Genomic DNA, 12,631 nt, shown 5'->3' on the forward strand with positions numbered 1-12,631 from the left:
TTTTTTTTTTTTTTTTGAGATAGGGTCTCACTGTCACCAAGTACATGCTATTACGTCTGGTTAATTTTTATATTTTTTTATAGAAATGTGGTTTTTCCATGTTGCCAAAGCTGGTCACGAACTAAATATTTATTTATTTATTTATTTTTTGAGACAGAGTCTCGCTCTGTCACCCCAGCTGGAGTGCAGTGGCGTGATCTTGGCTCACTGCAACCTCTGCCTCCCAGGTTCAAGCGATTCTCCTGCCTCAGCCTCCTGAGTAGCTGGGATTACAGGCGTACGCCACCACAGCATGCTAATTTCTGTTTTTTTAGTAGAGACGGGGTTTCTCCATGTTGATCAGGCTGGTCTCAAACTCCTGAACTCAGGTGATCTGCCCGCCCTGGCCTCCCAAAGTGCTGGGATTATAGGCGTGAGCCACTGTGCCTGGCCATTAATATATGGTTTTAAAAAGTAAATGAGCCAGGCATAGTGTGGCCTATGCCTGTAGTCCCAGGTACTCAGGAGGCTGAGGTGCGAGGATTGCTTGAGTCCCTGAGATTGAGGTTGCGGTGAGCAGAGACCATGCTCCTGAACTCTAGCCTGGGTGAGAGGGAGACTGTGTCAAAAAAATAAAAAGTGGCCGGGCGCAGTGGCTCACACCTGTAATCCCAGCACTTTGGGAGGCTGAGGAGGGCGGATCACTAGGTCAGGAGATCAAGACCATCCTGGCTAACATGCCTAACATGTCTCTACTAAAAATACAAAAAATTAGCTGGGTGTGGTGGCGGGTACCTATAGTCCCAGCTACTCAGGATGCTGAGGCAGGAGAATGGTGTGAACCCAGGAGGCGGAGCTTGCAGTGAGCAGAGATCACACCAGTGCACTCTATCCTGGGTGACAGAGCGAAACTCCGTCTCAAACAAAAACAAAAGTAAATGGTTTTGTGTAATTACTCATGTAAATCAGTTTTAAATAATAAATGCCATATAAGCCTTTTAAAATTTGCTTTAAACATTTTTCTATAATAGCTTTTTTGAGATATAGTTGATAAACCGTAAAATCGACCTTTTAAAATTGTACAATTAAGTGTTTTTAGTATAGTCGCAATGTTGTGTAAACATAGCCACTATCTAATTCCAGAACATATGATCATCCCAAAAAGAAACCCAGTACCCATTAGCAATCATTCCCCATTTTTCCTTCCTTCAGTCTGAAAACCACTAATATACTTACTCTATGGATTTATGTATCCAGGATATTTCATTTAAATGAGCCATCCATATAAGTTTAATGGAACAAGGCTTTAAGAAGTTACTTGTAATCTGAGATTCTGTTCCATTACATCCTTTGCACTAATTTTCATGTTACTTGAGTAGATCACTTTTCTGATCTGCATAGAGACTTTTCCTGTTTGGTATTGGTGCAATAAATAAATCTGCTGACGTGTGTATGTTTCCTTGTTCTTGACCTTTGCTCTTCACATGTCTTAATAGTGTGTTCATGGTGTTGTGTAACCTGTTTTCTGGGCTCAGGTATCTGTTTGCAGCTAAGTAACTTTTATTCTTAGTTGGGCATTTTTACTTCTACTTAAAACAACAACAACAACAAAAAAAATAGTTAATTGTTTCTAGTTACTCCTAGTTTGTTTTAAGGTTCCTAGAAAGCACAATTTTTTTTTTTTTTTTGAGGCAGAGTCTTGCTCTGTCGTCCAGGCTGGGGTACAGTGGCTCGATCTCAGCTCACTGCAACCTCCACCTCCTAGGTTCAAGTGATTCCCCTGCCTCAGCCTCCTGGTTAGCTGGGATTACAGGCGTGTGCCACAACACCCAGCTAATTTTTGTATTTTTAGTAGAGATGGGGTTTTGCCACGTTGGCCAGGCTGGTCTGGAACTCCTGACCTCAGGTGATCCACCCACCTCGGCCTCCCAAAGTGCTGGGATTACAGGTGTGAGCCACTGTGCCTGGCCGAAACCACAATTTTAAAGAAATATATATATTATTATCTTCTAAAGCAGAGTTTGTCTGTGTCTTATTAGATTGTCTCTCTTGGGACAAATTTTACAACAGCAAATTGGTACCATTCTTATGCAAAAAATCCTTTTTCTTTCAAGGTTTTTCACCATTCCTTAGCTCTCACCTACCAACAATCATCTTCAGTGAGGACTTTGCCACTTGATTCACAGTCTGTATCAGTGCCCTCCAGTCTTCCAGGTGATTACACTGCCTGTCAATGTGGACAGTGTACCCTCTAGCCTGGCTTCCAGTATCTTTCACCTTCATTTTTTTTTTATCTGTCCATGCCAGAACGAGGCCTTGGAGTTTGCCACCACCCAACCCTGAACTTCTCTTGAATTCTTGAACCCCCTATTCTCTTACACTTTGCTGGCACAATTCTGGCCCACCTTTCACCTCTCTCACCCTTTTCTGTTTTTGGCTTAGAGAGTTTTTCTACCCTATTTTCTCAATTCTGTTCTGTTAGAAGCCTGCCTTTGATCACCGCCCCATGTCTGTATACTACCTTTCTTTACCTTTGTCCACTCAACTTGAACTTCTGATCACATCCCTAAAGCCCCTCTCGCTAGTACTCTCAAAATCCTGTTCCCCTTGTCCTTTTTCATTTCTATCCTGGATATTCTAATCTCTAGTCACTCCATGTTGAGCACTGCTAGTGGAGGGTAGAAGGTTGTAAATCAGCACAGATTGGCACTGCTGTGAATGCTTGAGTTTCAATTCCAACTGAGTCCTTGGCTTTTTTTGCCACTCTTAACTTGATTCATTCCCCACAGTAGCTATTGTAATGCTTGCTCTGCTCCTCAAAAATTCTCTATACCCCTTCACTTTTGGAGTCAGATTCTCACCACCTCCACAAATATTCTGGCCATCTTTCCTTCTAATCTTAGACAGAGAGATATGCTGTCAGTCCAAGCTCCTCTTGGGACTTTGTCCCTTTTGGTTAATTCCTTCCTTCCCTATAACTTCTTCTATTCCACTAGCTCCTTCTCTTCAGTTTATCATCATACTCAAGCCTCACTCTCTTTGAGAAGAAAATTTCACTTCCAGGCCTGGCGCAGTGGCTCACGCCTGTAATCCCAGCACTTTTGGAGGCCAAGGCAGGTGGATCACTTGAGGTCAGGAGTTCGAGACCAGCCCGGCCAATATGGTGAAACCCAGTCTCTACAAAAAATATAAAAATTAGTCAGGCGTAGCGGTGCCTGCCTATAATCCCAGCTACTCGAGAGGCTGAGGCAGAAGGATTGCTTGAACCTGGGAGGAGAAGGTTGCAGTGAGCCGAGATCGAGCCATTGTACTCCAGCCTGGGCACCAGAGCAAGACTCTGTCTCAAAAAAAAGAGAGAGAAAATCTCCTTCCCTTATCCCATTTCCCACATTTTAAAAAAATGATTTTAGTTTTTTACCATTTGAAATTTTTTGAAACAGGAATCTCTCCTCACTGCCTCACCTATTAACCTCTTAACTCATTTACTGTCACCCTGGCTGGAGTGCAGTGGTGCAGTCTTGGCTCACTACAATCTCTACCTCCGAGGCTCAAGCAGTCGTCCCACCTCAGCCTCCTGAGTAGCTGGGACTACAGGTGTGCACCACCACGCCTGCCTAATTTTTTTTTTTTTTTTTTTTTTTGAGATCTCACTCTGTCACCCAGGCTGGAGTGCAGTGGCGCAATCTCCACTCACTGCAACCTATGCCTCTTGGGTTCAAGTAATTCTCCTGCCTCAGCCTCCTGAGTAGCTGGGATTACAGGGGCCCATGACCATACCCGGCTAATTTTTGTATTTTTAGTACAGTCGGGGTTTCACCACGTTGGCCAGGCTGGTCTTGAACTCCTGACCTCAGATGATCCACCTGCCTCAGCTTCCCAAAATGCTGGGATTACAGGAGTGAACCACTGTGCCTGGCGTAATTTGTGTATTTTTAGTAGAGTCAGGATTTCACATGTTGGCCAGGCTGGTCTCAAACTCCTGATCTCAGATGATCCACCCGCCTCAGCCTCCCAAAGTGCTGGGATTACAGGCATGAGCCACCACTGCACCTGACCTCACTTATTTTTTTTTTTTGAGATGGAGTCTTGCTCTGTTGCCCAGGCTGGAGTGCAGTGGTGCAATCTCGGCTCACTGCAACCTCCGCCTCCTGGATTCAAGTGATTCTCCTGTCTCAGCCTTCCAAGTAGCTGGGACTACAGGCACGCGCCACCATGCCCAGCTAATTTTGTATTTTAGTAGAGATGGGGTTTCACCATGTTGGCCAGGATGGTCTCGAGCTCTTGACCTCGTGATCTGCCTGCCTCAGCCTCCGAAAGTTCTCGGATTACAGGCCTGAGCCACTGTAACTGGCTGCCTCACTTCTTAATAACAACAACCAGGCTTATTTTATGCATTTTACCTCATTTGATCTTTATACACCCTGAGAGATTTTTCAGAAGAAATTTATAACTTGTCCAAGGTCACACAGTTTATGAATCCTGGAGACAGGCTCTGCTCTGCTTTAAGCTCCAAAGTGCTGAGATTACAGGCATAAGGGCAAAGGGTGTTAAGATGGCAAAGTATGAGTTATCCACAGTGAATGGTAAGCAGTTTACTTTGACCTAGGAAAAGCTGCAAGTAAGAAAGTAATATGTGTTGCCAGGTGCGGTGGCTCACACCTGTAATCCCAGTACTTTGGGAGGCCAAGGCAGGTGGATCACGAGGTCAGGAGTTCAAGACCAGCCTGGCCAAGATGGTGATACTCTGTCTCTACTAAAAATACAAAAATTAGCCGGGTATAGTGGCTGGCACCTGTAATCTCAGCTACTCGGGAGGCTGAGGCAGGAGAATCACTTGAAGCCGGCAGGTGGATGTTGCAGTGAGCCGAGATTGTACCACTGCACTCAAGCCTGGCGACAGAGGGAGACTCTGTCTCAAAAAAAAAAAAAAAAAAACAAGAAGGATAGAGACAAATTTTAGGTTAAGATGGTTGTTTAGGAGTGTGACATAAGTTTCTTGACCAGGTGGTTCCTGTGAGAACCAAAGAAAGCATGAGTCTTCACTGAAAGAAATTGATAGGACTAGGGATGAGTGGATATGGGATATGAGGGAGGCGAAGGAATTACTTGTCAGAGTCATGAGCTGGAGTGATTTTATTTTGTTTTTATTTTTTATTTTTGAGACTGGGTATCACTCTGTCACCCAGACTGGAGTGCACTGGTACAATCTCAGCTTACTACAACCTCCGCCTCCCAGGCGATCCCCTTGCCTCCTGAGTAGCTGGGACAGGTGCATGCCAGTATGCCTAGCAATTTTTTTATTTTTTGTAGAGACAGGGGTCTTGCTTTATTACCCAGGCTGGTCTTGAACTCCTGGCCTCAAGTGATCCTCCCACCTTGGCCTCCTGAGTAACTGGGATTACTGGCATAAGCTCCTACACCCAACCCTGAAAGAGAGAGAGAGAGTGTGTGTGTGTATAATTTTTTTTTTTTTTTTTTGAGACAGCATCTCACTCTGAAGTATAGTGGCTAGATTTCGGCTCACTGCAGCCTCTGCCTCCTGGGCTTAAGCAATTCTTGTGCATCAGCCACCAGACAAGCTAGGATTATAGGCATGCACCACCACACCCAGCTAGTTTTTGTATTTTTAGTAGAGTTGGGGTTTTGCCATGTTGGCCATGGCTGGTCTTGAACTCTTGGCCTCAAATGATCTGCCTGCCTTGGCCACTCGAAGTCCTGAGATTACTGGTGTGAGCCACCACGCTTGGTCAAAAGTGTATTTTTATATATGTGATTTTTTTTTTTTTTTGATACGGAGTTTCGCTCTGTCACCCAGGCGGAGTGCAGTGGCACGATCTTGGCTCACTGCAACCTCTGCCCCCTGGGTTCAAACAGTTCTCCTGCCTCAGCCTCCCTAGTAGCTGGAATTACACACGTGTGCTACCATGCCTGGCTAATTTTTTACTTTTAGTAGAGATGGGGTTTCACCACGTTGGCCAGGCTGGGATGTGATCTTTCTTAAGAGGCTTTTTTCCCTCTTATTTTCCATATTACCCTATCGGTTTATCAAGGGATATATCAAGTAAATACTGAATTTTCTACTATGATTTAAAAGATTTTTTTTTTTTTGAGATGGAGTCTCGCTCTGTCGCCCAGGCTGGAGTGCAGTGGCCGGATCTCAGCTCACTGCAAGCTCCGCCTCCCAGGTTCCCACCATTCTCCTGCCTCAGCCTCCCAAGTAGCTGGGACTACAGGCGCCCGCCACCTCGCCTGGCTAGTTTTTTGTATTGTTAATAGAGACGGGGTTTCACCGTGTTAGCCAGGATGGTCTCGATCTCCTGACCTCGTGATCCGCCCGTCTTGGCCTCCCAAAGTGCTGGGATTACAGGCTTGAGCCACTGCGCCCGGCCCTTAAAAGATTTTTTATACCATTCAGTAATGGCCAGGCATGGTGGCTCATGCCTGTAATCCCCAGCACTTTGGGAGGCACAGGTGGGAGGATGGCTTAAGCCCAGGACTTTGAGACCAACCTGGGCAACATGGTGAGACCCCTGTCTCTTTAAAAAAAACTTGATAATGTGATTACATTTGAAAAATACAGAAAGATAACACCCAGAAATTTACCACCTGGAACCAATTGCTAATAAGACGAACATAAAGAGAAAAAGTCTTTTTATTCCACACAGGTATAATTAGACTTGGAAACTTACTTTATTAATATTACCTTCCTTCTTCTCCTCTTTCTCTTCTCCCTATTTTTCTTCCTCCCTCTCCCCAACCACCCACAACGAGGTTCAATAAATACCTCATAGGCCGTATATACTATAAAGTATTTTTTTTTTATTTTTTGAGACAGGATCTTTCTCTGTTGCCCAGGCTGACGTACAGTGGTACAATCCTGACTCACTGCAGTCTTGACTTCTCAGGCTCAAGGGATCCTCCTAACTCAGCATCCCAAGTAGCTGGGACTACAAGCATGAGCCACCATGCCCAGCTAATTTTTTTTTCATTTTTTGTAGAGACAGGGTCTCACTATGTGGCCTAGGATGGTCTTGAACTCCTGGGCTCAAGCCATCCTCCTGCCTGTACCTCCCAAAGTGCTAGGATTACAAATGCTAGCCACCATACCCAGCCTAAAATTTTTCTTAAGTAACATTTGTGATACATATCTTGAAACTTTTCTATATTTAGGATAATTTCCTTTTTTTTTTTTTTTTTTTTTTTGAGACACTTTCACTGTGTCACCCAGGCTGAAGTGCAGTGGTGAAATCTCTGCTCACCCTTCTCCTCCCCGGTACAAGTGATTCTTGTGCCTCAGCCTCCCAAGTAGCTGAGATTACAGGCGCTAGCCACCATGAACAGCTAATTTGTGGTGGTGTTGTTGAGATGAAATCTCGCTCTGTCGCCCAGGCTGGAGTGCAGTGGCGTGATCTCGGCTCACTGCAGCCTCCGCCTCCCGGGTTCAAGCAATTCTGCCTCAGCCTACAGAGTAGCTGGGATTACAGGCACGCGCCACCACGCCCAGCAAATTTTTATGTTTTTAGTAGAGACCAGATTTCACCATGTTGCCAGCCTGGCTGGTCTTGAATTCCTGACCTCAAGTGATCTGCCTGCCTCGGCCTCCAAAAGTGCTGGGATTACAGGTGTGAGCCACCGCTCCCAGCCTCTATATTTAGGATAATTTCCTTTTTTGTTTTTGTTTTTTGAGATGAGTCTCGCTCTGTTACCCAGGCTGGAATGCAGTGGCACAATCTCGGGTCACTGCAACCTCCGCCTCCCAGGCTGAAGCAATTCTCGTGCCTCAACCTCTGGAGTAGCTGGGACTACAGTAGCGCACCACCACACCCAGCTAATTTTTGTATTTTTAGTAGAAACGGGGTTTCACCATGTTGGCCAGGATAGTCTCAAACTCCTGACCTTAAGTGATCCACCCACTTCAGTCTCCCAAAGTGCTGGGATTATAGGCATGAGCCACTGCACCTGGCCTATATTTAAGATAATTTCTAAAGGTAGAATTGTTGGGTCAAATAATATTAACAGATATACTATTGCCTAATTGATTTTGTACCAATTTATGCTGCCACCAAATGTTCCTCTTTTACCACATCCTTTCTCATCCTGGCTGTTATAATTCTTTTTCATTTTGCTACTTTAATGGACAAAGAATGGTTTCTACTTGATACTTTAATGTCATTTTGTGTTTTTGTTTTGTTTTGTTTTGAAGACAGGGTCTCACTCTGGCACCCCGGCTAGGGTGCAGTGGTTTGATCAGGGCTTACTGCACCCTCAACCTCCTGGGCTCAAGTGATCCTCCCACCTCAGCCTCCTAAATAGCTAGGACTACAAGTGCATACCACCATGCCTAGCTAATTTTTTATTTTTTTGTAGAAACAGGGTTTCGCCATGCTGCCCAGTCTGGTCTTGAACTCCCAATCTCAAGCAATCCTCCTTCCTAGGCCTCCCAAAGTGCTGGAATTTCAAGCATGAGCCACCACACTCGGCCTGCATTTTGTTTTTTATGCACAGTATAGATCATATTAAACCAGCTTGGATAAGAGTGTGTAACTCTTTTTAGTAAGGTTGCTGTAGGATTATTTACTCAGAGTTGGTGTTTAACAGTATTGGCGTTTAATGTATATTGGTGTTTAATGTTGACTACTAAATTAAAAACTTTTTTTTCAGACCCTATCAGATTTGGATATGTCCTTCATATTTGATTGGATTTACAGTGGTTTCAGCAGTGTGCTACAGTTTTTAGGTAATGGTGGTCCTTTGTTCTCTATAGTTATCCCCTTTGGTCTTATTTAATAGTGCTTATCTGTGTCAAGTCTCTTAAGAATAGTTAAGAATATGGGCTTTGAAATCATACATAGATGTTCAATTACTCATTGTATCGCTTTTAAATTAAGTAATCTTTGGCAAATTACTTTTTTCACCTTAGCCTGAGTTTTCTTATCTGTAAAATGGCAGTAATAATTCCTACCTCTTAAAGTGTTAGGAATATTACTAACAGAAATATCTACCATTCATTAGCTAGTTTACCTATGTGCTTTAATGCTTTATGTCATTTAATCCTTACAGGATTATTATTAAAATGCATGTTCCATAAAATAGCTTATACACCATAAATAGCAGTTGATAATATGCTAAATGAGACTTCTTTACCCAGCAGTTCTTTTTTTTTTTTTTTTTTTTAAATTTTATAGAGACGGAGTCTTGCTATGTTGCCCAAGCTGGTCTTTTTTTTGTTTGTTTGTTTGTTTTTGAGATGGAGTCTCACTCTGTCGCCCAGGCTGGAGTGCAGTGGCGCGATCTCAGCTCACTGCTACCTCCACCTCCCAGGTTCAAGGGATTCTCCTGCCTCAACCTCCCGAGTAGCTGGTACTACAGGTGTGTGCCACCAGGCTGGCTAATTTTTGTATTTTTTGTAGAGATGGGGCTTCGCCATGTTGGCCTGGCTGGTCTTGAACTCCTGAGCTCACGTGATCCGCCCACCTCAGCCTCCCAAAGTGCTAGGATTATAGGCGTGAGCCACTGTGACCAGCCTTGCTACAGTTTTTTTTGTGGGTTTTTTTTTGTTGTTTTTTTTTTTGAGACAGAGTCTCACTCTGTCGCTCAGGTTGGAGCACAGTGGTGCAATCTCAGCTCACTGCAACGTTTGCCTCCTGGTTCAAGCAATTCTCCTGCCTCAGTCTCATGAGTATCTGGGATTACAGACATGTACCACCATCCCTGGCTAATTTTTTATATTTTTAGTACAGATGGGGTTTCACCATGTTGGCCAGGCTGGTCTTGAACTCCTGACCTCAAATGATCCACCCGCCTTGGACTCTCAAAGTGGTAGGATTACAGGTGTGAGCCACCGTGCCTGGCCTCCTTGCTACAGTTTTTAGGTAATATTGGTCCTTTGTTCTCTATAGTTATCTCCTTTAGTTTTATTTATATAATAGTGCTTATTGTGTTGAGCCTCTTTATATATGAAGCAATAGTTAAGAATAGTTAAGGCCAGGTGCAGTGGCTCACATCTGTAATCCCAGCACTTTGGGAGGCTGAGGCAGGTGGATCACGAGGTCAGGAGATCAAGACTATCCTGGCTAATACGGTGAAACCCCGTGTCTACTAAAAATACAAAAAATTAGCCGGGTGTGGTGGCACGTGCCTGTAGTCCCAGCTACTCGGGAGACTGAGGCAGGAGAATTGCTTGAACCCGGGAGGCGGAGGTTGCAATGAGCTGAGATCAGGCCATTGCACTCCAGCCTGCGCCACAGGTGAGACTCCATCTCAAAAAAAAAAAAAGAACATGGGCTTTGTAATCATACAAATATGTTGAGTTACTCATTGCATCCCTTTTAAATTATGTAATCTTGGGGAAATTACTTTTTCATGACACTCATAGTAGTGATAGTCATAGAAGTAGATTCCTTAATGATAAAAAATATATATATATTTCTCCCCCCAAAAATAAAAGATTAGGACATCAAACAATTTACTTCTTAGACTTAAGCATGGACAAAGGACTAGGTGTTATTTTAGTATGAATTTATTAGAAAACGGATGGCCTGAAACTATAATTGCCGAATGTCTTTAAAAGTTTATTTCAGTCAGGTGCGGTGGCTGGCTCACATGCAGTTCTGTGGAGGTTAGACAATTAAACATGGAAAAAATAAAGTTTGGCTGGTCATGTGGCTCACGCCTATAATCCCAGCACTTTGGGAAGGCAAGGTGGGCCGATTGCTTGAGGCCAAGAGTTCAAGACCGGCCTGGCTAACATGGTGAAATCCCATCTCTACCAAAAAATACAAAAATTAGTCGGGCATGGTAGTGCACACCTGTAATCTCAGCTACTCAGGAGGATGAGGTGGGAGGATCACTTGAGCCCAGGAAGTTGAGGCTGCAGCAAGCTGTAATCATGCCACTACACTCCAGCCTGAGCAATAGAGTAAAACACTGTCTCTAAATAAATCAATTAATTAAGTTCAATATGAAATTTATCAGTTCAATTCCAGTCTATTATAAATTGGTCAATGCTGCCTTTTTTCTATTTATCAATTTATCTATCAATCAACACCTGATTGATACTTCTAAAATTAAAGTAATCAGCATTTTGGCATTGTAGATACGTTAAGGCAACACACATATTCTATTGACTGGGATGAAGTTTGGTTTTATAATTATCTGAAGTCCCAAATCATGAATAGATTTATTTATTTTATTTTTATTTTTTTATTTTTTTAGACAGAGTCTCACTTTGTCACCCAGGCTGGAGAGCAATGGCATGATCTCAGCTCACTGCAACCTCTGCTTCCTGGGTTCCAGTGATTCTCCTGCCTCAGCTTCCTGAGTAGCTGGGATTATAGGTGTGTGCCACCACACCTGGCTAATTTTTGTATTTTTAGTATAGACGGGGTTTCACCATGTTGGCTAGGCTAGTGTGAAACTCCTTACCTCAGGTGATCTGCCTGCCTCGGCCTCCCAAAGTGCTGGGACTAGAGATGTGAGCCACAGTGCCCAGCCATGAATAGATTTAAAATAGCTTTTTTAAAACTGAAAATAGGGCTGGGCGCGGTGGCTCAAGCCTGTAATCCCAGTACTTTGGGAGGCTGAGATGGGCGGATCACGAGGTCAGGAGATCGAGACCATTAAAAAATACAAAAAACTAGCTGGGTGAGGTGGCGGGCGCCTGTAGTCCCAGCTACTTGGGAGGCTGAGGCAGGAGAATGGCGTGAACCCCGGAGGCGGAGCTTGCGGTGAGCTGAGATTCGGCCACTGCACTCCAGCCCGGGTGACAGAGCAAGACTCTGTCTCGAAAAAAAAAAAAAAAAAAAAAAACTGAAAATAGGTTTAGAACTCCAAGCTTAATTGGGCCAAATTTAACTTCATTTGGATAATTAGTGTCAGATATCACTTTGACCAATCATAGCTCTTGCTTTGCAGGATTATATAAGAAAACTGGTAAATTGGTATTTCTTGGATTGGATAATGCAGGAAAAACAACATTGCTACACATGCTAAAAGATGACAGACTTGGACAACATGTCCCAACATTACATCCCAGTAAGTATATTCCTATATACAATGTGATACTTGATCAAATGATGCTGAGTCATAAGCAGTAACCAAAAGTGTTCTGTTTTGTTTTGTTTCAGACAGGGTCTTTCTCTGTTGCCCAGGCTGCAGTGCAGTGGTATGATCACAGTTCACTCTACCTCCTGGGCTTAAGCCATCCTCCTGCCTCAGCCTCCCAAGTAGCTGGGACCACAGGCATGTGCCACCATGCCCAGTTAATTTTTCTATTTTTTCAGAGACCAGGTTTCAATATGTTGCCCCAGGTGGTCTCGAACTCCTGAGCACAAGTGATCAGCCTCTCTCAGCCTCCCAAAGTATTGGGATTACAAGCATGAGCCACCACACCTGGCCAAGTTTTTTGTTTTGGGGGCATTTTCTGGTAGATAAATTATGATCAGGTGATTTGATCTGTTCCTAAAATAATAAATTATGGGTGACCTGGCTCCCAGGGAGTATATTTAGATCTTGAATTAGTACTCATACCTTTTTATCAGCTAGTACTCCCTTCTCTAGCTTGAGTAATTAAAAAGTTGCTGAGGGATTGTGACATGATTAGTAAATAGTCCACCATTGCTTTGTTTACATAACCTGAATTTTTTTCTTTGTT

At 43.7% G+C, this 12,631-nt stretch overlaps 1 protein-coding gene across 2 annotated transcripts in view; it reads left to right on the top strand.

The window, feature by feature from the left end:
- Nucleotides 1-12,631, top strand: part of SAR1B (secretion associated Ras related GTPase 1B) — a 32,874-nt gene that overhangs the window by 4,416 nt on the left and 15,827 nt on the right. The window contains exons 2-3 of one of the 2 annotated variants that reach the window (XM_017871952.1): nucleotides 8,641-8,716; nucleotides 11,893-12,012. In XM_017871952.1, the coding sequence (XP_017727441.1) occupies nucleotides 8,659-8,716; nucleotides 11,893-12,012 (178 nt within the window). In that variant the 5' untranslated portion in view covers nucleotides 8,641-8,658. The remainder of the gene's footprint in view (nucleotides 1-8,640; nucleotides 8,717-11,892; nucleotides 12,013-12,631) is intronic. The other variant, XM_017871953.1, reaches the window with a different exon arrangement.

This window comes from Rhinopithecus bieti, unplaced genomic scaffold (genome assembly GCF_001698545.2).
Source record: "Rhinopithecus bieti isolate Rb0 unplaced genomic scaffold, ASM169854v2 scaffold_5889, whole genome shotgun sequence".
NCBI classification, from domain to species: domain Eukaryota; kingdom Metazoa; phylum Chordata; class Mammalia; order Primates; family Cercopithecidae; genus Rhinopithecus; species Rhinopithecus bieti.